At 51.0% G+C, this 25,295-nt stretch overlaps 1 protein-coding gene across 1 annotated transcript in view; it reads right to left on the bottom strand.

The window, feature by feature from the left end:
- TMEM132D (transmembrane protein 132D) overlaps nt 1-25,295 on the bottom strand; it is a 446,208-nt gene that overhangs the window by 289,749 nt on the left and 131,164 nt on the right. Inside the window, exon 9 of the mRNA XM_081790846.1 lies at nt 8,714-8,860. Within this exon, the coding sequence (XP_081646972.1) occupies nt 8,714-8,860 (147 nt within the window). The remainder of the gene's footprint in view (nt 1-8,713; nt 8,861-25,295) is intronic.

Here is a 25,295-nt window from a genome sequence, read left to right as displayed (position 1 = left end):
GTTCTGCACGGGACGTTACGTGTCCCGTCTGCTATTTCCACCACTGCAGATGCTCCTGGTGATTCCAACGGACGAGGGGCTTCTCCCTCCTCGGAGCAGCACACAGTGGGGTCGGTCGGCTGTGTGACATCACAAACCACCGGCAACCCCACACCGGCCAGTCTCCACAGCCCCGAAGCGTGTTTAGGAAGCACTCTAATGAACACCAGCCACCGGGGTAACACAATCATCGTTGCTACTGGGGGACCACTCAGGCCGCGGTCGCTAGTTCTGTGGCCGTGGCAGCAAACCCAGCCGGTGCATCAGCCTGGAGGTCCTACCGAAGGCAAAGGCAGGTGCTGCGAGCAAAGACGTGCGGCCCCAGCTCACTGCCATGGCCCTGCTACGAGTGGGTGTTAAATAACTTAATTCTAAATTTGGTGCTCTACTTGGAAACAGGAGGCACTAAATATCAAATACATGGATGTAATGGATGTAATAAAAACAAAAGCAACACGGGGTAAATTAAGGCAAACCTCACACTTCCCGTGCTCCCGCAGAATGGGCCTGGGGGAGGCAGATCGAGGTACCGTTTCACAGAGACTTGGGCTCGGGACGTCCCACTAACTGTAACGCCATGTGCTTGAATGATCACAGCGCCTCCCTCAGTCTGTGTGTTTCTAAGGGGAGCTGCACAAGGAAGCTTCCATTTCCTGGGACAAAACGCAGTGCGGCCCTGGGAGGGTCCCAGAGCTCCGTCCTCTGGGCCGTCCGCCCACAAAACACCCCTGCACACCTTCCCCCACACTGGGTGTCAGAGGCCAGCCTTTCAGACAGCATCAACATCTCATCCTACCTCTGACTGTATTAACTCAGCGTCTTCCTCGAAAACGACACACTTGTGTGGGTCTCTTTTGTAATCACTTGAGAGGCAACATCGTACGTGACAGCCACACTTCCTACTTCCCACGACGTTGGACTTTCTTTTTTTTTTTAATTTTTTTTAACGGTTTTTATTTATTTTTGAGACAGGGAGAGACAGAGCATGAACAGGGGAGGGTCAGAGAGAGGGAGACACAGAATCTGAAGCAGGCTCCAGGCTCTGAGCTGTCAGCACAGAGCCCGACGCGGGGCTCGAACTCACGGACCGCGAGATCATGACCTGAGCCAAAGTCGGCCGCTTCACCGACTGAGCCACCCAGGCGCCCCTGGACTTTCGGCTCAACTTAAGGTCAACACACAAGCACAACGAGATCTAGGCTACTCCTCACAACGGCAGAATGAATGCACCATTTTTAAAACTCGGCACGCCTCTTGATGAATACTATTTTGTTTTTGGACACCAGCTATTTTTAAAAATACAGCAATGAATGCTGTGGTACACGTCTCCCCGTGTCCGTGGCTAAGCTTTAATCTGGACCAGATGTATCCAGAAACGCAATTTTAGGGTCATACGGATTCCCGTCTTAAATGTGATTAGCCAGATGCTGACAGATACCTCTCCAAAGTGGATGAAGCATCTTATGATTACTGCAGCACACAGCATACACATCCTCAGAAAAAAAAAAAAGAAACATTTTATTACGTGCATCTTCTCCCTCCAATATGATTAGAAGAAATGATGTCTAGCAGCATCAGAAACAATACCTCGGTCTGTTGTCTCCCTAAGGCAGAAGTTATTAAGACACACTTGAACCAAATGGCTCCTGGCAGGTTCGAAAGTCACACGCAATGCTTACTAAAACCTCCACACACAACTAATGTAATTCATCTCGTACTCTGGGAAATTTTCATTTAGAGTATGGAAATAACGTGTAATTCTCCAGGATCTTGGAGGACTTGGGTACGCGCGCTTCGTATATTATACAGTCATCTAAACGATCTGAAAACGATCGGTAGACGGTTTTCTTAGAATGGTGGTCTTGATTCTTTCAGTGTGTTCCCGCACAGGATCACATGGGGTTCTCACAAGAGTTCGGCAAAGGCCGACGTCGCGTTGCTGGTATTATAGAGGAGGATGCCCAACCTCTTATCACCTCTCTGGTGGTGAGATGTGAGACGGCCAGCGTGAAAATGAGAAACACGCTATCAGCTCTTCCTGAAGGGTGCCCGCGCTCCTTCCACGCTTTGTGAAGGAATTATCACTCAAACGGTACCGTGGATGCATGTCGTAATCCGTTAAGTCACTGATAAGGATGACGCAATCATTTAAGGCATCAGACAAATCACACTTGAACAGGAAAGACTTTGTTGTTGTTAAGCCCGGGTTCTGGACGTCGGAAGAGCTGAACTGTCTCGCTGGTGACAGACTGCCAGAAAATAAATCTAATCAAATTATTGAATTAATGCAAAAACAATCTCAAGGTTTTTATTTTCCATCCCTGGGTCTGTGATCTCGGCATGGCCAAGCAGCAGTCAAGTGCAACAATTTAAACTTGGCTTTGTAAAGCAAAATGGAGGGTTGACAAACAATCTACAAGGTCTCTGTTACGAACTGTTTTTGCCAGAAACCAAGAGGCCAGATCTTGCTGGCTTCAAATCTGGGCACCCCTGCAGATGGACAAAGCATCCCCAAACAGCCCGTATTCCATTCAGCAATGACAAGGACCAACATCCAGGACTCTGCTGAACGAGATTTTCCACGATGAAATGCAGCTTATGTTTTATCCCAGTCTTCCATACCTTCTCTTTTCCCAAGTCAGAAACGGCCCACGTTCACGATGGGAATTTTCAGAAATACACATGGAGCAGATGAAGGGGGCAGAACACGGGTCCCACGTGGCATCACCATCTGGGATTGAGCTGCTCGGTCCGGCCTTGATCTTTCCTGCCCTCTTCTCACTTACACGCAAAATCCGTATGACCGTGTCAGCTCTTGCCGTCTGCCGACTTCTACAACACATTGATCGAGACGGAATTCATTCGCTGTAACACTTGCCATTTTAGAGTGCCCAAGTGAGTGGCTCTGGCTTATCCACAGCACGTGGGACGGTATCCTTACTACTTCGGGAAGACACCCCCGTCCGCGGCGGTCAGGCTCAAACCCAGAGCGGCGAGCAGCTCAGACACAGGTCTCTGGGCACCGGCCGCTCTGCACACATGGTCTAAGAGGAGCCACACAGCGCGTGGCCTTCCACAGCTGGCCTGTGTCGCGGGCTGTAGCACCTTCAAAGCCGACCCGCGTTGCACAGGGCCCGGCACTCCTCCCCATGTAACTGCCGAGCGACGTCCCCGTGCGTGGACGCACTGCACTGGGCCGCCGTCCGCCTTCCGGCTGCTGTGGGTGGTGTTGGCGAGAAGGTCTGAGCGGCGGCTCTTCCGCGGACTTTTGCTTTCGGTTCCCCTGGGTGGGTAACTAGCCGCGTTCGACCTGGTGGTAACTAGGTTAGCTCCTCCCGGGGCATAACTAGCAGGGTTCGACCTTGTGGTAACAGGTTAGCTCTGCCTGCTTCTTGGTATATTCTCGTTGGGCTGGGCTTCAGGGGGTTCTCCTTATTTCCAGCTCTTTCTCACGCTCTCCTCTGAAGTCTCCGTGTCCCGAAGGTTCGGCTCGACCCCACTGATCTGTTTCTACGGCCGTGGCAGCCCATCTTCTCACCCCCTGCCTGGTTCCGCGGCCTCTCCTCCCGCGGCCGGATCCGTCTCTTATGATACAAACGTGAGAACGCCGACCAGCGCACAATATCCCCCCTTTCATGCGGGCAGTTCTGGCTTTGCCTCTGGTTTTCGAGGGTTTCCCCCGAATTCTCGCTCAGGGTGGTATTTTGTCTGCTCCTGGGCAGGCCAGGGCCCCCTGGCCTCTTGCAGCCGCCTGTCCAGAGAGTGAGGCTCGCCAGCCCCGGCCTGCCGTGTGCATCCGGCTCCTGGTTCTTCTGTCCGGGTGTCCACTCACATTCCGGCTCTCTCGGGATTGGCCACCTTTGCACCCTCGTTCAGCTCAGTCCTGTCTTCACCTGGACAAACTCTTCCCTAAGTTGCCAACACATGCATGACGTTTCGGGTGCGTTGCTAGGCGGGCCTCCCTACGCCTTACGTTTCTCTGGAAACCTCCGTAGGAGCCTGGCAGAGGGAAGGAGATCACCGGGTACCATGAGCTTGTCATCGCCCTCCTGGAAATGCCACAACATCTGCTCATTATAAATTGAGAAAGAGGATTCGGGCTGCCCAACCCACTGCATCTGTTCTTCTGTCTTTGGAGCAGAAAAATGGTTCTGAGCTGGACATACCACTGTCTGTAATAAATGATGTTTCCCACTTTCCTTTGACATCTGGTGCAGCCACTTGGTTAAGTCCTGGCCAAGGAAATGTGAGAGAGAACTGGGGGTTGGCATGGGTTTCCAGGAAAGTTGCTGAAAGGGAGTTGACCCAGCTCAGAAGACCCTCTTCTGGAGGGCAGGTGTGATGGCCGGCACCCCCGCAGCTATCTTCATCTGTGAGGACGGAGTCCTTGCACTGGTACGTGTGGAAGAGGGGGCCTGGGACCCTGGAGGTGCCAGGGAGTGTCATACCAGCCCCAGCCCACCCACCCACAGTAGGCTTTTTCTGGGTGGGAGAGAAATAAACCTCTGTCTTGCTTAAGTCACTCTTTTCTGCAATAAAAATTAAATAATCAAATAATCCTAACAAATACAGTTTGAGATACATTAATCAATGCCAGAAAATCCTCCCTTTGAACATACATTCATGGTTTTGTACATCGGTCTGTACTTGAAATATCAATTGTCTTTATAGCAGTTCACGTATTTATCTAAAATATGTACTTCTTAAAGTGAAAAATACTACCTACGATACACATGAAATTAGTGCATATACAATAAATGGACAGTTATTAAAAAAAGATTCATTCCAGCTGTGCACTTCCTGTCTACGATCTGCTGACAAAGGACAGGTGCTATAAAGACAAGGTAGATGAGCATGTGCATCGAAGTCTTGCCGGAGAACAGAAAACCATGGAAGCTTCTGTCGCTCAAGTTGATTCAAACCCATATCTATGCCCCACCTATGCAACGGCGGCAAACTCTGGAAAACACTCATCTATGCAGGGAAGAGCAAAGAGATAAAAAATTCATGACTTGGGGCGACCGAGTGGCTCAGCCGGTTCAGTGTCTGCCTCTTGATTCTGGCTCAGGTCATGATCTCACGGTTCGTGAGTTCCAGCCCCCAGTCATCAGCCCTGCTGGTGGTGCGGAGCCTGCTTGGGACTCTCTCTCCCTCTCTCACTGCCCTTCTCCAACCTGCGTTGTCTCTGTCTCTCTCTAAATAAATAAAAACAAATACACAGCTTTTGTCATACATTGATCTCGGTTCACATTGTGCCTTAGTGAGGAATTTGATGGAGGGACATTAGTTATTCTACCCTGTTCCACACTATTTCTTGGCTATGTTTAGTCAAAAAAGACCAGAGAGGGGCACTGGGTGGCTCAGTCATTTCAGCCTCTGACCTCGGCTCAGGTCATGATCTCGCAGTCCATGAGTTCGAGCCGCGTTGGGCTCTGTGCTGACAGCTCAGAGCCTGGAGCCTGCTTCAGATTCTATGTCTCCCTCTCTCTCTCTGCCCCTCCCCTGCTCTCTCTCTCTGTCTCCCAAAAATAAATAAAAATGTTAAACACACACACACATTGAGACAGTAGTTTTACATGGCCAAGCACATTGGTTTAATTAAAAAAAAAAAAAGACCAGAGAGTTGTGATAACATTCATATGTTAATACTATGATAAGGTTTTCAGCAACCCAACTTTTCCAGAAAGGAAAGGATGTATTTCAACTCAGATGAGAGATCTTCACTCCTTCCTACTGAATTCAGCACGATCACAAGTGTCTCCTTAATCCATAAAATTACACCTGTCACAGTGATTTAACTTCATTAGCACAACTGCGTGATCCGTGGTGAATTATTAGCAATACAAAATCCATGACTCTCAAGCTAATTAAGACTGCCTCTTCACACTCTGATGATCTGATTCTGACTTTTAAGAATAACTAAAAAAAACATTCAAAGGGAGTAGGAAGAATTTATAAAGCAAGACAACTTCTGAAGCAAAACCTTCTAATAGTAAAATACCCACTCTGTAATACGTTTTCCAATTATCCTTCAGATAAAGAGAAATAGATCTCCTCCCAGGCCACTCACTATCCCAGATCCTGGAACATGATGTTTCGTCATTGAATTCCATACAGACAGAAGATGAAAAATTCTGAAGTGAGGATAAAAGTTGACTGTATTAATAAATGTATCATATTCAAAAAATGTCCATTTAGCTGTCTCCATTTTATTAAATGGCAATACATGCACAGAGCAAACCATTCGTGGTCCAAATGGTTCACAGGATAAAGCAACCCACATTCAGCCTTCTCCCCCAACTTCCTGGCACGCTCCTCCGGTAGAAATCACAGTTGCTGGACCCCTCCGCTCAAAAAAGTACCTTTCTCTTGGGGCGCCTGGGTGGCTCAGTGGGTTAAGCATCCGACTTCAGCTCAGGTCATGATCTCACGGCTTGTAGGTGCGAGCCCCGCGTCGGGCTCTGTGCTGACAGCTCGGAGGCTGGAGCCTGCTCCCGATTCTGTGTCTCCCTCTGTCTCTGCCCCTCTCCCTGCTCACACTCTCTCTCTCTCTCTCTCTCTCTCTCTCTCTTAAAAAATAAATAAATAAACCTGTAAGTTTTTTTTTAAAAAGTACCTTTCTCTGGGTTTTCCCCAACCTAGGCTTCAACACACACCTTATTATATGCCTTACTGTTTCAAGCAGGTGTACTGGAAAGGATTCACTATGTGTGATTTGCATCGTAACACTTAGAATAACAGAGATGAGGTGTAGCTCCAGAACCGCAGCCGACCAGCATGTGTGGGGAGCCCCATGTGCACCAGGGGGTGCCGTCGGGCTGGGGCCGTCGCTGCGGACGAGACAGACGTGTCCCCAAACCAAGACGGCTTCCGCTTTTAAGCCTCCTCACCGAGCAAAGCCTTCCTAGCTGTAGCGTGAGAACCGAATTCCGAAACACGAACTTCCCCCTCGACAGATGTGAGCACAGATAAATCACGTAACAGCGTATGCATACACGCAAGCACACGCTAACACCTCCATCGTATGTATGTTCTATAGAGTCATACAATATACGCATATATCTCAATACACACACAAACACGTCGTGTCCGTATACATATGCAGAATACTGTTTATGCGCATATAACATAAGTGTGTGCGCGTCTGTCTGTGCGTATGCGCGTGCTTTTTTCCTGTCCTCTGGACCCATAGGAAGAAACAGAAAACGGACATCAGGATCTACAAAGCGATCAGGAATATTCTCCATAGGGGGTCAGGACTTTGAAGGACTAACGTGAAATTCCATTCAGGGCACTTGCTTCTTAGAACAAGATCCTGATACACAGGAGAGAAGAAAAAAGGCAAACGCCATACATTTGTGTGTTTCTGTGTATTCTGCAGATGCTGAGTTTCTGTTCCATTTAAAGAAGGGTTAAAAGCGATTCTTGGGAGCCCCTGAAGTTCTGACCCACGGAAAAGCGGCTTACGCCTTGATGGGGATGAGCCGTGTTCAGAAATTTTCCTTGTTCCCTCCTCCAGGCCCGGGATAAACTGAGCTAATCCTTGGCCAGGGACTCAAAAGAAACAAAAAATCATAAAAGTTTAAAACTGCTCAAACCTTTTCATATTTTATAGAAGATGTTCCAACCACTCCTACTTACAACAACCTACAGAGGAGAGGGCAAGAGAGAGAAGAGAAAACAGAACAGACTAGTCGAGAGCCTTCCTCCCAAAGTCCTCTCCTCTTCTAGTTAAGAGTAAAATAAGCTGATTGCCTGCCTAACTACCCACCTGCCTCCTACCGGTCATGTATCTATCCATGCATCCACCCGTCCATGCTTCCTAATTTTCGCTAACGTCACAACGCAGAAGAAACCTTTCTAGGTGACAGTGTCACAGCCATCAGTTGGGATCCACGGCCTCGAGATTAGAATAAGTAAATGGAAAGAAAATAAACGTATTTTTCCAAACACTTGCACGCTGAGGTCTAATCACCTGACACCAGAAATAACGTGTTCATCTGCTCGTTACTTTTCAATGGTCAGTAACATAAGGAGCAAAAACACAACCAACCTAAAAGTGGTAAAAATACGAGACCAGACTAGGGATTCTCCAGAGCCCCAAATGAGGCTTCCGGAAACAGGAATAAAAATCGAGAAGCGCTGAGCTTCCAAGTCCCTCTGCCCAGCTGTGAGTTGACGGTTTCTAACTTGCTGGGTATGAGACACGGATTCCAGTTTTAATTGGCCTCTCGGGTGACTGACGATGCCCTATGATCCCGCGGCAGACGCTTCCCCGTGCATCGGAAAACGCGTGCGCACCAACGCAATCGCGTACGAGATCCTGGACTCTGCACGGCAAACGCGGAGCCCGTGTGCCAGAGATTCACACGCTCTCGTGTGTAAGGCTCGCAGGACAGGCCGCTTCATCAGAGATGCCCTTCCGGCCGGAGGGAGGCCTCGGCGACGTGTACCCCCAGCTGTAGGTTAGATCCCACCTGCGCGGAGCGGCCCCTGCGGGTGACCCCGGGGCTACGCTGGAATTTTAAGGAGGCCCGGTCTGCCGAACAGCCCCCCTTCCCCAACGACGGATTCCGCCCGCCCCTCTGAGAAGCACAAGTGATACGGACAGACAGCAGGTGCCGGTGCGGGCCGCGGTGCGAGTCTGAATCTACCGCGGGCCGCGGGGACTCACCCGGTTTCCGAGCCCGCGGATTTCTTCTGGCAGAGGATGACAGCCGGTGCGTACTTGCCAGTGTGCTCCGTGCCCTCCGTGACCTCCCAAATGGAAGGGCTGCTGGCTCTCACCCCCACGACGCTCACGCCTTTCTTCACCTTGGCCCTGGGGAGACAGAGAGAGCACAGCTCAGACGGCTCTGGGGAACCCCAGGGGCGCCGCTGCTTCTGGGACTGGGGAACCTACTGCAGGCGTGAGCCTGTGTTAATCACATCCTCGCCACCTCGCCGTCACCTTGCAATCCCTCTGTCCTGACTGCCCCCCAGCTCTTCCCAGCTTTAACGGAGGAGCTCGGACGGTGCACGGACAGTCTGCAGGCACAGAGGGTCAAAGCCGCGCTCGTGGGTGGATTTAGTTTAAAAAAAAAAAAAAAGAATCACCTGCAAACCTCCAGACCATGAAGACCGAAGCAGAAAAGGGAAATGAAGGAAAACGGCATAGGCGCGTCCGCTGACCGTCTCCTCTGCACCAGGCGCTGATGACGCCTCGCCTGTATTGGCTGATGCCCTAACGATGTCCTCGGCTCAGAGCGGGGGGCTGCAGCTCAGACGGGGTGGGGGCCCCAGGAACGCAGCGCAGAGGTTTGAACAGACCCGTCGACTCCCCTGCGTGCCCTTCCCACCCCACCGTCCCCGTCACGGCTGCTGTGAGCGACCGTGCACCACGCACCGGGCGCCCTTCACGGGCCTTGCGGCCTCACCTCTACGATGCCACGTGCCCGTGGGGCCAGTGCCGCTGTCATTCCCCCCCAGCGGCTGAGGACCCGGGCGTCACGCAGCTCACGAGCAGGAGACCCGGGTGTTTCGTCACCTGGCCGGGCGGCCACGCAGGTCGGGCCGTGCCCTGTGCTACCCTTAGCATCACACAAACCCACGGAACTCAGGAGCCACGTACTCTGATCCCACGCACGTCCGCGGCCACTCAACACCGGTCCGTGCGTGTCTGGAGGTCTCACGCCCACCAGACTTTACACGAACACAGATTTCCTGATACAAGTGTGCCACCGTGTACACGCTTGGCACGTGCACACACGTGCCTCCCTACACACACGCGTGTGTCACCCCGTGCCCGTTCACTCGTTCTTCCCCACCGTCCGAGGCAGGGGGCAAGTCATGTGCCCAGAGCTCTGTGCCCAGACAGGAGGGGCCTCGCTCCTTCCCGAGAAGCTGGTGGGTGAGGAAGGAGGCTCCTTGCCTGCCCTTCCTCTCTCTCCGACAAGTTTCAAGTGGAAAATCGCACAGAATGGCAAGTATGCAGGAAAATGCACGAAGCGTGGCAAACCGTCTGATGTTCAAACCGGACTCGTGTTCGAAAGTCGTGTGTGCGGCTGGGCTTGCTCCTCCTGGTCCCCCGGGGGGTGCGGGGGACACACAAGGGGCTTTGCAGCCAGAGCAGAGGAGGGACGAGCACACAGTCGGGGACGAGACGGTCCGGGAGGGGCAGACTCCGAGGTGCACCCTCCAGATGTGAAACCGCTGTGCCTGCACGGACACGGAGGCCAGGCGCCAGCCTCTGAAACCCTGGTGCACGCTCACACCATGCACACGACCTCCCACAGAAACGCCTTCAAGGCGCACGGTGGCACAGAGTCAAGGGCAGGTCTGAGGCTGCCGTTCTAGAAAGGCGGGTGGCAAGGGTGCCCCTGGCTGGCATCCAGGCACCGGCCTTGTGGGCAGGGGGATCCCACCATCCCCTGAGGAGAGGGTCCACTGTGCCCGACCTGTCTGCACAAACAATACGGTTTACGTCCGACACCCGCTTGCTTTCTGGAAGCCTGGAATTATGGTGCGTGCCAGCCAGAGGCGCCTAGTGACCAGTCCCCGGGGGATGCCCTGGGCATCCAGGCTCGGGTCAGCTTCCCGGGGTGGACGACACTTAACACGTGAAGCCACAACTTACTGCTGGAGGGACTTGGGGCGTCCACAGCGACTCCCCGGGAGAGGGCCGTGGGGCCCCCCCAGACCTCACCCCACACGTCTTTTCCCTTTGCTGAGTTACTGTTCTACCACGAGAAGAGGCATCGTCTCTCATGTGGGACCCTCGGTGCTGAAGCTTGTGGTTTTAGGAGTTTTATTGACAGCCTTGTTTCTGCGTGAAAAAAAAAAAAAATAGCATGCTTTCTGTTTTAAATAATCATCGTACAAGCCAACACTTGGAACACAGTCATCTATAAACCAGGAAGGGCATGCGGTAGGCCAGAAAGCCGTCTCGTTTTCCAGATACTCCGGTGAGATCGGCAGGTGAATAAAGCTATGATTTCTGCCTTGCGGGAACTCAATTAAATAGCAGGCAACCGGGAGGTGGTGGCAAAAAAAAAAAGTTCAATTCACTGTGGACAGCTGCTATTATACGGAGATGAATTCTAAGGGCTGTCCCATTATTGTGCACTGGAATTTTATTGAATCAAATTTGCTTTAAATAAATAGGTCATCATCCTGGATTTGGTGATCTTTTCATTCTATAGGACACATCAGGGCATAAGACTTTTCTGATACAGGACAGGCTCACGTTTTTCTTACATTTTATTCACAAGTAGGTCATGTGGAGCTCTGACAATGTTTCTCCCATGAATCCTTTTTAAGTGCTCAAGAAGGAACCTGGCTGATCATTTAAGCTAGGAAGTACCCAGCTTTTGTGGCTAATAATTAGTGCAGCTACCTGAAATTATAATGAATGGCATTATTTCTAAGGGGACACGCTTTCTGAAATTTAGTGCAGGACGCTGGGAAGTTGCCTCTCATAGACACAGAACGTTTTCAGGAGAAGAGACACATTTCTAGGACGTGTTTCAGATGTTCCGAACTGAAGAATGGATCCTGGCTCCATAGAGATGGCGTGTGCATTTCAAGCACGATCGCGTACAAGAAAGTGGGTGGTCACTCCTCGAAGACACAGCTGTGGCATATACTGAGCACGGTCTGCCTCAGGTGAATCATTTTTACACAGTGATCTCCGAGCAGCCTTTTGGAACCATTAAGATCATTCTTAGCACACGTGCACTTTGGTTTCACTGGGCTTGAACCAAGTGCTAATCCCTGCCTTGGTTTATGACAAATGAGTCACTTGTATTCATTAACGGAAGTCTTACAACCTACTCGTGGCTCAATAAATACAGGTTACGGTGACAGCCTCATCACACAGAGATAAACAGGGCACTTGATTTCCAAAGACACCCTGTTGTCCATTTATACTTGAAAGTGTATCTACCGTAGTGACAGGGAAAAGTCGTAACTTCCGCCCACAGTAGGCACATGTACTATGGATCGATACGGGTAAAACCTGCTCGGGTTCACGGTGTGCTGTGTTTTGAACACACAACTGAGCTACAGTGCACATGCACCCACGACTATGTGCACGCATCTGTATATGTATACAGTTAACACTGATACAACACGGGTTTGAGGTACACATCCACTCACTCGCACATGAATCTTTTTCGATAAAGACAGCACACGACCATAAATGTGTTTCCTCTTCCTTATGGTTTTCCTAATAATGTTTGATTTTCTCTGGCCTATCCTACTGCAAGAACGCAGGATACAATACAGAGGACACACACGGAATGTGCTAATCGATGGTGTATGTTTTTGGCAAGGCTTCTGATCAACAGAAGGCTGTTAGGAGTTCCGTTTGGGCGAGTCAAAGTCATACTCGGATTGTCAACTTTCCACCGGGCAGGGGGTCGACACCCCTAACTTCCGTGTTGCTCAAGGCTCAACTGTACACACATACACATATGTGGACACACACACGCGCACATATAAACGTGTGTGTGCGTGCACGCATGTGTGTTCCAAGTACGGCATCCAGGAACCTGCTGGAAAACAGCTAACGGAAACAGCTGGCTGATGTCTGCAGTGCATATGCTGGGTGACCCGCTCCCCACACCCGATTCCTCCTAGTCTGGCTCACTCATTACCCTGGGGGATTTGGTCAACGGCAGCCTCCCCCATTCGCTGATAGAAACCTGTATTTCCCCACTGGTTCAAAGTCCGGCGAAAACCCTTTGGGGCCAAAGCAAAGCTTCAAAAACAAAAATTCCCCTCCCGTGTTTACTTGTTTTCTCTCATTAACTGTGGAAACAATACAACCTGCCCCATACGCCCACGTGCAATGGCCATAGTGCCGTTTTCCACAATCACGCACTGCTTCTGTGGCTAGTTGACCAGGAACAGTTTACGACAATGAGGCTCCCCACCGAGTCCACGTGCTATAGGCACAGAGCCACCTTCTCTCCGTCCCCGCGTCCTGGCCCTGCCTCGGCCAACGAGTACCTCCGTGTGCTTGTGAACGACGTTATTAGCGGTTCTGTGTGGATCGCGTGACACTGGGCCCCTCTTTCTACCACTGGAAAGTGCTTGGCTGAGTCTCCGTGCCATGGCTGTGGGACGATCCCCAGTACACGCAGTGGCATTACGGAAAAACTGAATCCTGTGTACGTAAAATCGAAATGTGAAGCAGCAGGTTCCAAATACTCATCTATTACTATGCATTCATGCCAGTAAATTATTTCAGCATTCACCCTTAACACGGGCATATTCATTTATCGGTTTGGTACCTGGACTACCGCAGCGTAAAATATACAACAGACGCACGACGGGATGCGTCGAAATGATGAGAGGAAGGCGGACGTGTTGAAGCCCAGATTCTCCACCGTCTCGTGGAATCACGCTGCCCACCCCATGGGGGGAACGTGCACGAGGAAGTCCCGCTCGAACTGACTCCCAAGTGCAGGGTGGATAAAGGTGACGGGCAGAGGTCACGTTCCAACAAGGCGGGGGGGACGGGTGTGGACGAGAAGCCGAGTCTCCGGCCAGCTCTGTGTGTTCACAGCTTCCCGAGGATGAGGGAACCTGTGTGCACGTGGCCAGTTTGGGGTAGTGCTAAATTTAGAAGGAAGGCCAGTAACTTCACAGAAAACGGTTTCTGATGTCACGTCATCAGCGAGGGACGCAAGGGACTGCACGCACACGTCCCGGCTGTCAAAGGAGCACCCTGTGGGGAACCCTGTAGGACAGACGATAAACATGGGCAGGAGTCTGTCCCCATGAGAAAGAGGTATCTCCAAGAGCCCCAGGGGAAGGAGCCTGGAGTGGGGGAGGCCTGAGGGGTGTGGCCTGGGGGTGCCAGGACCCACCGCCAGGCAGGAGGGGTGAGGGGTAAACGGCTCTCAGAAGACGGTTCAGTTACCGGACACTATGAGGCCCTGCCTGTGGTCTGTCACCACTAGAAAGGACCAAGTCAGGCTGGGAGCTCCGGCCTCGCCTGCGGGGCAGAGCCCTCCCTCCAGCTGCCGTGCAGGTGCGGCCAAATGTGCAACCCTGGAGACAGGCCAGAGAGCCTCACTTTTAAAAACAAATTTTGAAAACACCATCCTGGCTTTTCAAAACACGTGAGGACTGGAAGCAGTCAATGTCGCCAGCCTGTGGCCTCTGTTAGCTGGGACTCTGTAAGTCAGGCCTCTTCAACTTGCGCACTGACCAACCCCGGGGCAGCATCACTCATGTAGACCATGATGTGAAGTGAAGTTTCCTAGAGTTGAGCAGTATACAACCTGCACAACTGTATTCAGCTGCTTTCATTACATGCTGCTTTATTTACAGATCATCCTGGTCTCTCTTCTTGACTAGCTCCAGGGACAAATAAAATAACTTAGAGCAGGGACCAGTCTGGCTACCAACCAACTCAGGAGAACCCAAGGAAGGCAGAAAAACAGAGCGTTACATCTTGCTTGGCCCAAAGGGTAAGCAACATGTGATATCAGGCAGGCTGCTGGCTCTGATGACGTCCCATTTATCCTGGGGCCTCGATAACTCAGCACTTGTCCTCCTATGGAGCCTGGCCCCTGGGCTTTCTCTGCCAGCCCAGACAGAGGCTGCACAACTTTTGAAAACATCTTCGAGGGGCGCCTGGGTGGCTCAGTTGGTTAAGCGCCCGACTTCGGCTCAGGCCGTGATGTCATGGTTCGTGGGTTCGAGCCCCGCGTCGGGCTTGCTCACAGCTCAGAGCCTGGAGCCCCTTCTAGATTCTGTGCCTCCCTCCCTCTCTGCACCTCCCCCGCTCACGCTCTGTCTCTCTCTCCTTCAAAAATAAATAAACATTAAAAAAGAGAAAAACATCTTCGATCTGAGTGCTTCCTGCACACAAGCTTTAGTCTTTCTAAGCGCCTAGTTTTCCTTCCAACTCTCCGTTCGTGAAGAGGGTGCAAAGGCCAGTCTTTCCCACAGACACCAGTTCAAACAGACATGAATCGCTAGAAACAGGGCTGCCTGGCAGATGGAACCGTGCGGGCACAATGAGTGTGCATATCACTGTCAGAAGCTGTGGAGGGAGCAAAGCTGGCCCCACTCCACCCCCCAACAAAACAGTTTGGTAAATGCGCGACTGTGTACGTTGACTGGATACGTGACCGAAGCAGGTCCCGAATAACACAGTAAAACCAAACTGTCTGTGTATTCATTCAATGATGCCTTCAACAAACACCGTTGGACTTTCCAGGTGACGTTCACAGGGCTGGAAATGCAAATACGGATGAAAAAGACATGTTTTGTATTGACAGGGAACTCATATTCCAGCGAGAAAGCACACGCGTGCGCACGCGCACACACACACACACACGCGCGCGCGCACACACACACACGCACACACACACACACACGTTTTATGTTGATAAGTTCTATAATGGATAAAAAAAGGAAGACAAGGGGACAGACAGCCCAGCATAGGAGTGGCTATCCTAGAAAGATTTAGTTTATTATCGATGTACCTGCCCAGTGGGAAAGCCAGCAATTAAACCAAGTGGGCCGGCAGAAGGGAAATACGTATACGTATACGGACGGGTGTCTTCTACGTTGGATTGGTTTTTGCCTACCAGGTGACTGGGGAGGGAAACCCGCCTTGCTCCTACTGAAAACAGACCGCCCCCCAACACTCAAGGGCACTGCTTACATGCTCCACAGCTGATTATGTGAGCCCACTGTTCATGGTTTCACGGGGATCATGACGACCCCACGCGAACCAGCGAGTCCCGTTTGGAGAGGCAAGCCTTGATGGAATAAGCATCCCTCGACACAGCTCCCCCAAGTGATGGCTCAGCCGGATGGCGGTAAGAGAGAACAGCTCATGACCGTTTCTAGAAAGACAGAGTAGTTGTGTCTGATACTAAAGCAATAAATGCACATGCTCTCTGTGCCACCCACACGCGGGCACCACCTCACTCATTCTGCGCGTTATCGACTCTCCCGTCGTAGACTCGCCTCATGAGCCAGCAGATGCGCAAGAAGAAAGCCCTGTTCTTTCTTGAACGTCACGGACTCTCGGATATAACGGCACACTGAGTCCTTCCTACAGTGTCCAGAAGAAGACAGACTTTAGCTCCCATCATCATTATTTTTACAAAGACCTGCACACCTGACTATTTTGAATTTCACCCTCTTTCCATCTGGTCCATGCACTAGTCAATCGCTCATCAAAGCTCTGATTTTGAAAAAAAAAAAAAAAAAAACCACAGCAAAATAACACACAACCCTTGCAACCCACTGGGAGACAGGAGTGGGGACTCAAAGGTCTACGGGGTGTCCAAGTTTCCCATTTTGCCGGGGCCATCATCTCCTAGAGCAAGCAGGACCCGTATTTGCAGAAAAGCAAGTTGGGTGGGCTTCCTCCCCTGTGACTAGTCTTTGTGGACATTCAGCTGGGTTCCCTGCTCTGGGCACCACCACACCCTCGGCATTGTGGTTCCCAGGCTTTGGAATGCAACCTGATCTCACTCCCTCCAGTTTCACGACAGCACATCACAGAGCAGGACGGCTGTCTTCTCAGTCCTTGAGGTTGCCGGTGTTTCAGAGGAATTGCTTCAATATACTTCTTTAGTCAAGGGAAACGTTCTAAGTCAAAGCCAGAGCTCTGGGCAGCAAACTCACACTTTCAGGGATGTCTTTGGGGATTTGTTAATTTTTAATTAACATCTTTTTTTTCACTGAAGAAATAATCCAGGCATGTTGTAAATATTCAGATGTTACAAATGGGGATATGTAAAGTTTCTCTCCCTGAAGACTCACCTCTCCTAACTTGTACCCAATTTCGTGTACGTCTTCTGGGGGTTGAAACTACATACGTGTTTAAAAGTGTCTCTGGTAGGTGTTCTGAAGTAACATCCGGTCACCCAGTGCCCGTCGATGGAGAAACAGGTGATCTCCAATCTTTGCTGTTGCAATCGGTGCTCAGGGAAGCCACATGCACACCCAAACACGCACACGCGCACGTGTGTGGCATAAACATCGACAGAGGGACTGTCATGCCAGAAGAGATGCCCAAGTCCAGTTCTGACGGAACTCGCCAAACTGCCGAAGAGATTCTACCAAATCACACCGTCACCAAGAGGGTCTTATGTGCCGTTCTGTCTGCCTCTCGGATTGCCGCAGATCCGACAAATGAAACTAGTATTTCATTACGTCTGAGGGTCGTTGGATGTGTTTTTCGCAGGCTTATGTTTGAATCACCTTTTTTTTTAATCAAATGCCTGTTCACATTCTTTGTCCATTTCTCTGTTGTTTCTTGGTCTTATTTTTATTATTAATTGGGAAATCGATGTATAAGAAAATTCCCTTGGTCCGCCTGGAATTTATTTGCGTGTGAGATTCTCCATATGGGTTTCGTTGGTACTACCTATTAAACGATTCACCCAGTACCCCGTTAATTTAAATGCCAACCGTGATACATACTAAATTCGTCTGCTTATTTTTGGCTTCTCTGTTTGCCTTCATTGATCTGTCTGCCTTCTCATGAGGCAGCACCCAAATGTTTTAAACACAGTATCTTATAACGTGTTTTAATATCTAGTAAGGTTATTTCCTTCCTATTCCCTCTCTTTTTTCAGGGATATCTTGATGCTTATTTCAACAAAAATCATCTTCTGTTAGCATATTTTCAAAGACAGCCTTTCAGTTTTAAAGAAGAGAGAGAGAGAGAGAGAGAGAGAGAGAGAGAGATGTGCCCCTAAAACATCCCTCTCTAAAATTGAAAATAACACCCAGCAGGCAATTATGGGGTGATGGCGCACGGCAGAAGTTCTGTCCCCGAAAGACAAAAGGGAAGTATTCTGTCACTGGGAACAGGTGCCTCCTGAATCCGAACACCAGACCGGCTGCTTCCCACACAACATCCTTCAGAACAATGACATCCTCACAGGGACGGGTGGCTGACCTTGACAGTGTTCTATTTCTTTGGGCAACAGCCTTGGGTCCCAGAAACAGGTGAGACTACCCACAGACAACAATTACTTTTCCTCCTTCTGGTGACAGTGACTGGGTCCAATCGGATGGGCGGGCTCAGGAATGTTCCAGGAGCTACCAGAAGAGCGTCCCCCTCCCCCCAGGTCCTCCTCCCTGACTTACGGTGAGCGACTTCAGCCATCACACCCCAACAGGACCAAGCGACACGTGAGCTCATGGGGTGGGAGAGCCAGGAGAAAAGAGACAGATCCTTGTTCGTATACGAGCCCTGGATCCAACAATTACAATAAAATAAATGGAGACCAGACTTGAAGACCGCCCCCCTCCATGCCAAGCAAATACATCCATTTAAGCCACATGAGCAAACCTAAATCCAGCTGATGTCATGAACGTATGCGAGACTCAGGTCATTTCTTCTAAGTGCCCCTGATAATCGTCAAAGAAACTTAAGAAATCTTCCTCAAAGTGATTTTCACCAACCCCCTGCCAGCCGGGAACCCCACGGTGATAACCATCCTCCTAAAGGTTAAACAGCCCCCTCCTTCACCTGGTAATCCACCTCTGGCATCACGTCCCTGCACGTTCCCATCAATTTCTAACGTGAAAGCACCCAGTCTGAAAAATGGTCTTCTGGGCACGACACTCGTACTCCACGCTATTTTACTGGTCTGGTGGGTTTAATTGTTGCTATTTCCGGATTTCTGACACACCCAAGGCCGAAAGCAAGAGTCACCAATTCCCCACCATCCCAACATTTAATCTGGTTTTTATCATTGTGAGTTCAGGTTTTATTTTTATTCCACTTTGATTTTTTTTTTAATTTATTTTTTATTTTTTTTTAATGTTTATTTATTTTTGAGACAGAGAGAGACAGAGCATGAACGGGGAGGGTCAGAGAGAGGGAGACACAGAATCTGAAACAGGCTCCAGGCTCTGAGCTGTCAGCACAGAGCCCGACGCGGGGCTTGAACTCACGGACCGCGAGATCATGACCTGAGCCGAAGTCGGCCGCCCAACCGACTGAGCCACCCAGGCGCCCCTCCACTTTGATTTTTTACCTTTTTTTTTAATCGTGAAAAGAACACTGATCACGAGATCCGCTCTGTGAACACATCTTTTTTAACGTTTATTTATTTTTGAGAGAGACAGCGCAAGCAGGGGAGGCACGGAGAGAATCCCAAGCAGGCTCCACACCGCCAGCACGGAGCCTGATGCAGGGCTCGAACCCACGAACCGCGAGATCATGACCTGAGCCGAAGTCGGACGCTTAACCGACTGAGGCAACAGCGTGCTGCAGGGACTGTGTTTGCAAAGCCTCTACCTCCAAACGAGGTCCCGTCACACCCTGAAGTCCAGCATCTGGGGAGACAGAACTCGGCCCCCAGCTCAGCTCACCACAGTGGGTTCTCATCCCTATAAACCCCAATGAGTGGGCAGGCTCTCATTCCTGCAATCCCACCCAAACACAATGGGCAATTAAAGTCTGTCTACACAACATCTTCTGACCAGAATCGGGCTGGAAAGTATGAGGGGAGCAAATGAGAGAGTGGGTCTTTCTTGAAGACATTCATGATTAAATGTTACTTCTTACAAAAATTAATAAGCTTTCGTTTTTAGAGCAGGAAGTACAGAGTTTGTGCACGACCCCTGCCCCCCTACACAACCTCCCTGCTGCCAGCAGGATCCCGGAACACCCCAGCCGTATACCCCTTACCATCGATGAGCCCACAACCGTGCCTCTCCTGAGGTGTCTGTGGACTAAAAAAAAAAATCAATATGTTGCATAAGAGTCTCGTGTAAAAACAAAAGGGCATTTGTGCAAGTGCTGTTGTGAGACAAGTTTTATCCCATCTTAGGGGTGAAGAGAGGGAGGCACAGAGAAGTTAAGTAACTTGCTCGAGGCCACACAGCTACTGCGTGGTTGACGGTGGTTCCGGGAGCCCTACTCTGACTGCCTGTGTTCTTCTGCAACTTTTCTGTCCCTGCGGGGTACCTTCTGGCAAACCCAAGCCCGCCCGCAGGGCACACAGGGGCTGGACATGTGGGTACCTCCACACTGCCCCAGTGGAATCAGACCTAGCCTCACCAAACCCTGATTTAGTCACTGCGTTATGAATGTGTGGGACAACCTGCTTCCAGAACCCAAATGTGGCTGGCCAGCACAGACCCTTCTGGACTTGGAGTTCCGGCTGGTCTTCCCGGAAAATTCCTCTCTCCATCAATCAGGGGGAACTGAGGCACGCCCTCCTTTGTTCCCGCCCCCCTCCCCTCTGTCCTTCCCACGGTCCCGCAGGCCCCAACCCATGAGCACAGAGGTGGGATCTGGTCTTTTGACACACCATTTCTGTCCTCCCTGCCCCTGGAGTATAACAAAATCTATTCGTTTGATCCTTCAGGGCTCCTCGTGGTGTTGAAACGGAAGAGTGTGGGGAGATGAGAAAGATTTTCAGAAGATTCTTCTCTCGCTCACTCCCTGACATCCTGGCTTTCAGGCTGACTGCCTCTCTGGGCACAAGAGAACCCCACTGGGGACACGAGAGCCTCAACAGCCTCAACAGAAGCCCCAGGGCTTCTGGCTGTGGAACCGCATGTTCACAGAGCTTCGAAGAGCGTGTGGCAGCCCTACAGCTCTCCCCTGTCACCAGCCACGCATCACTTCTGCTCACGTTCTACCGGACAAAGCAAATCACGGCGCAACCTCAGGAGCGATGGGAGAGCCCATCCTAGCGCCTCCCATCCCAAGGCCAGCAGATGCCTCGACTAAGAAAGTCCTCTCTCCAGAGACGCAGAAGAGGAAACCCATGAATGCATTCCCAAGAATGGTCACCTTTCTCCCCTTGTCAACGAGACACCAAGGTTTAACAGAGGTCACAGAGACGGACCGCTTCCTGAGCTCACGCGGGTGGACGGTCAGACGCGGAAAGGAAAGGGGCCCTGGGGACGCGGTTCTGTCACCTGCCCAGTGTGGCTCCCTCCGCTTCCTTTGAAGTGGGGTCTGCCCCTGTGGCTCTGCTCAACACATCGCGAGCTGCACAGACACCTCCCGGCACTGGCGGAAGCTGTAAGGGTTCACGCATGTTCTCTTGTGGCGTCTTTCCCCTGGAACCCCCTGACCGTGAATGTCCCAGATGGCACAGCTCCCTCATCCGGGCCCCAACTGAGGACACACCATCGTGCGGGCTTCAGACACTGAGGCCTGGGGGTTATCGGGGACGTGGCAGAACACGGACCAGGCCGTCACTTGCAAAGCCTCCTCTGTGCTGTTGTGTGGCCAGCACGCGAGGATCTGTGGGCCCTCAGCCCTGATGACACAAGAGACAGACTGACCTGGTAGCAATGGAAAGAGGTTCTGTCATGTGTAGAACACAGATGATTCTCCAGATTCTACAGCACTGGGGAATTTCTCTGATGACACCAATTACTATTCCACACTGATATGCTTTCCCACGTTTTCCTATTTAAAAACAAATCCCTGATAGAGAGACTTGGTTTTGTAGCCTGGGAGCGGAAGGGGAGGAGCGAATCCCTCTGCTTTCACGACGGCAAGAGGGGGTCTGTTGAAGGAGGGGTGGCTCCGTGCTCCTGCGCCCTGACTGTCCCGCTGTTGCCCCCTGTGACAGCCTCACACTCTTGACGGGCACGGAGGCCGTGAGCTGGTGCCTCTGCACGCACCTGCTCCCCCATCCCCAGCATCAAGTGCCAATCCCACAGCCGTCCCGGTCAGCACAAAGCCAGGCGCTAAACTGGCCGCCAACGACAACGAAAACCAGGCGAGGTGAAGACAGACACTTTGATAAATAAGGAAAGACAGCTTTGCATGTTAACTGGCGGACTCGGATCTCCATTCAGCCCCCCTTTGATCGTCTCGATCTGCGTGGTGTTTGACAGACATGGAAGGTCGTGTTTCGCAAAGGCGGAGCCCGTGTCCTGCTGCCCACGCTCTTGCTCCGATGTGCCGTCGCCTCCCCTGGCGCCCAGGAGGAAGGCTATCAGCCATGGGGCAGTAACGCGATGGGACCCGTAAGTCCCACGAGCTGAGCAGCTTCGATGGCTTTGAAGGATGCTTGCCTTGGGAGCTCGCGGCCTCCTCTCAGAAGGAGCCCGCTGTCTGTGGGGAGGCCCGGCCACCAAGCGGGGCGAGTATCCGTCTGACGACCCCACCGAGGTCCCAGGTGCCAGCCTGCATCCCCCACCAAATGCGTTCGGAGTGAGCCTTCCGAGGGTCCAGCCCTCAGGGTCTTGTCATCTCCTTGGGGCCTTCCTGGCTGAGGCCCCCAGCATCACGGAGCAGAGACAGCCACACCCCAAACGTGTCCTTCCTGATTCCTGATCCACGGAACCCGCGAACACAAGAAAAGGTTTTGTTTAGAGCATTCAGTGTGCAGTGCGGCAAGAGAAAGCAGGGGGACAGTGTTTGGACCCAAAGTGGGAACCACTGCCCACCCGCTCATCAGAGGCTTGGGTCTCTCCCTCGGTCATCTAGTGGCCGCTCACGGGCTCAAGGTAGCCAACAAACCTCTTGTCTGACATATTTTTATTCCATCGTGAGCATTTGAAACAATATTTTAAAATTACAGGGGCGCCTGGGAGGCTCAGTCGGTTGAGCGTCCGACTTTGGCTCAGGTCATGATCTCGCGGTCCGTGAGTTCAAGCCCCACGTCGGACTCTGTGCTGACAGCTCGGAGCCTGGAGTCTGCTTTGGATTCTGTGTCTCCCTCTCTCTCTGCCCCTCCCCCACTCATGCTCTATCAAAAAATGAATTAACATTTAAAAAATTTTGTTTAAAAGATTTATAATTGAGGGGCACCTGGGTGGCTGAGTCGGTTAAGCGTCCGACTTCGGCTCAGGCCATGATCAGGTTTGTGAGTTTGAGCCCCACGTCAGGCTGTGCTGACAGCTCAGAGCCTGGAGCCTGCTTCCGATTCTGTGTCTCCCTCTCTCTCTGCCCTTCCCCTGCTCACGCTCTGTCTCTGTCTCTGTCTCTCAAAAATAAAAATAAACATTAAAATTTTTTTATTTGAAATTACATTTCCTTTAAAAATCCAGATTTGGGGCTTGTCTTGAAACAGGACTGCACTCCTTGGTCTGCATGACTTAATAGCACCAGCCAGCTGAGGCTGTTACCTTTAAACAGCACAGATGTTCTTTCCTCTTCCCCACTCCCCCCTCACCCCCTCGTGCCTCTCCAAACACAAACACCTTTCTTATGTCTGACCTGGACTGACTCACTCAATTTTATTAGCTGCCTGTCCCTGCAAGGCAGCTGAGTTTGGGATCCCCGCTTTTGCCTTCGGAATTAACAAAGGGTCCGAAGTTGCAACCACATCAGTGACGACAGATTCCAGTAGTCTGATTACAGTCCCGCGCCACAAAAAAACAAAGAGAACCCAACACCCTCCGATATTTTAGTTGGGGTATAGAATATTTTGCTGGTACAAGAGTAACATACATGGGCACAAATACAGGTTAGTCCTTTTCTGCCGGAAAGTCCTTATGTGTAGACTAATGACGCTTCTCTCTTGCTCTAAATTCCTTCCCACAAGGGTGAAGGGTGTGTCTGTTAAGGCCTGAGAGGGAATGAAAAAACTGTGTTTGGAAAGAAACGTAACAAAGACATGATGAAGGTAAACCCCTACGTCACACGGACAACTTCCAACCAAACTGTTTAAACGTACAGAGACTGGCAAAGGAAAGACTGAATTTGCAATGGAAAGTTACATTGTAACTGTGTTTGCTCCTGTATTAAATTCTATCTATCCATCTAACTATTTAACTATCCATCCATCCATCCATCCATCATCTGTTATCTACCTATCATCTATCGACTATGTATCTCTACCATCTATTTATTCTCTCTAGTGATTAACTGCTTCCCTTTCAGCTCCATGCCTGCTTTTTAAATTTTTTTTGTGTGTTTATTTATTTTTGAGAGAGACAGAGACAGTGTGAATGGAGGAGGGGCAGAGAGAGAGGGAGACACAGAATCCGAAGCAGGTTCCAGGCTCCGAGCTGTCAGCACAGAGCCCGACGCGGGGCTCGAACCCATGAACCGTGAGATCATGACCTGAGCCGAAGTCGGACGCTTAACCCACTGAGCCACCCCAGGGTTTTTTCAATTACCCTCTCTTTTCTGAATCCACAATCCTGATACCTTGCCCCTCTATCACCACATTCATCCCTGGAAGAGACAGCCAGAAAACGTTCCCATTTGTTGCATCTGGTTATTTCCCAGCAAGTGACTCTCCTTTACTGGAAAGAGAGACCTGGAGACCAGCTCCCGAGCAGCCTGCAGGCTTATGGTGCAGAAGGCAAGGGGGACCTGAGTCCATCTTGCCGGGATGTCTCAGTGATGCCGACTCCAGCTACAGCAGGGCCTTAAGTCACCAAGCCCACGTTTCTGAGACACTGAAAGCCGGACCCGCTTTGTTGCCTTCTCCTATTCCTGACGGGGTTCCAGCCACGTGGATAATCCTCTCCTCGAGCCCCATCACCGTTTCAAACTTCCAGTGCCCCAAACGGTACGTTCCCTCCAGCTATGTTACTGTCTCTGTCCTTCCAAAACACCAAACATCCTGCCAATTTGTAGGCTGTCAGTAAAAACAACGACAATAATAGGAACTGCTCCACCTCCCTAAGCCCAGCAGAGCGCCTTCTCTTCCAACTTGGAAAGGGAAGCCGATTACTCAGAACTTAGGCGGCCTCATTGTTGACGGGGACCCGACAGCTCAGTGGCACCGATACAGAGCCCAGGAACGCACTGTATGCATGGGGACGTATCTAACCTCCCTGCCAGAACGAGAACGCCCTAAGGAAAAGGGAGCTGGGCGTCAGGCAGCCCCCTTTCGCAGACCCAGTCTGCAGGTGGCTGGAAGCTTGGGTCTGCAGCCACAGAATCACCCTGGGGTGACCTCTGGGCCTCCTGGATGTTCCAGAAGAGCTGAATCGTCTGCTAGGCAGTGTTACACCCGTTAAGTACACACGTTTGAACAAGACATTTATTTCACAGGTTTTGATCTGTAAAAAGATAATCATGGGGGGGGGGGGGACACAGATTCTGCCAGTAGTTCATATTTTGTTTATATTTCAAACCGACGTGCAGAGAAAGGGAGGTACGGTGATCTGCCAGTCGCCAGGCCTTTCCCAGTTGTCAGCACGCCTCTGCCCACACACTTCTTCTCCCTCCCAGACCCTGAACGGGGTGAAAAGCAGAACGTAGAGATGAGCAACAACTTGTTTATTTATATTAGATAAGCGAGAAGATTCCTTGACATTCTCGTGTTAATGGGTTATACTCCTCCCTGTAGAAA

The sequence above is a fragment of the Panthera onca genome, chromosome D3, assembly GCF_046562875.1.
Source record: "Panthera onca isolate mPanOnc1 chromosome D3, mPanOnc1 haplotype 2, whole genome shotgun sequence".
Taxonomy (NCBI): Eukaryota; Metazoa; Chordata; class Mammalia; order Carnivora; family Felidae; genus Panthera; species Panthera onca.
This window is presented reverse-complemented; position numbering and strand designations above follow the sequence as displayed.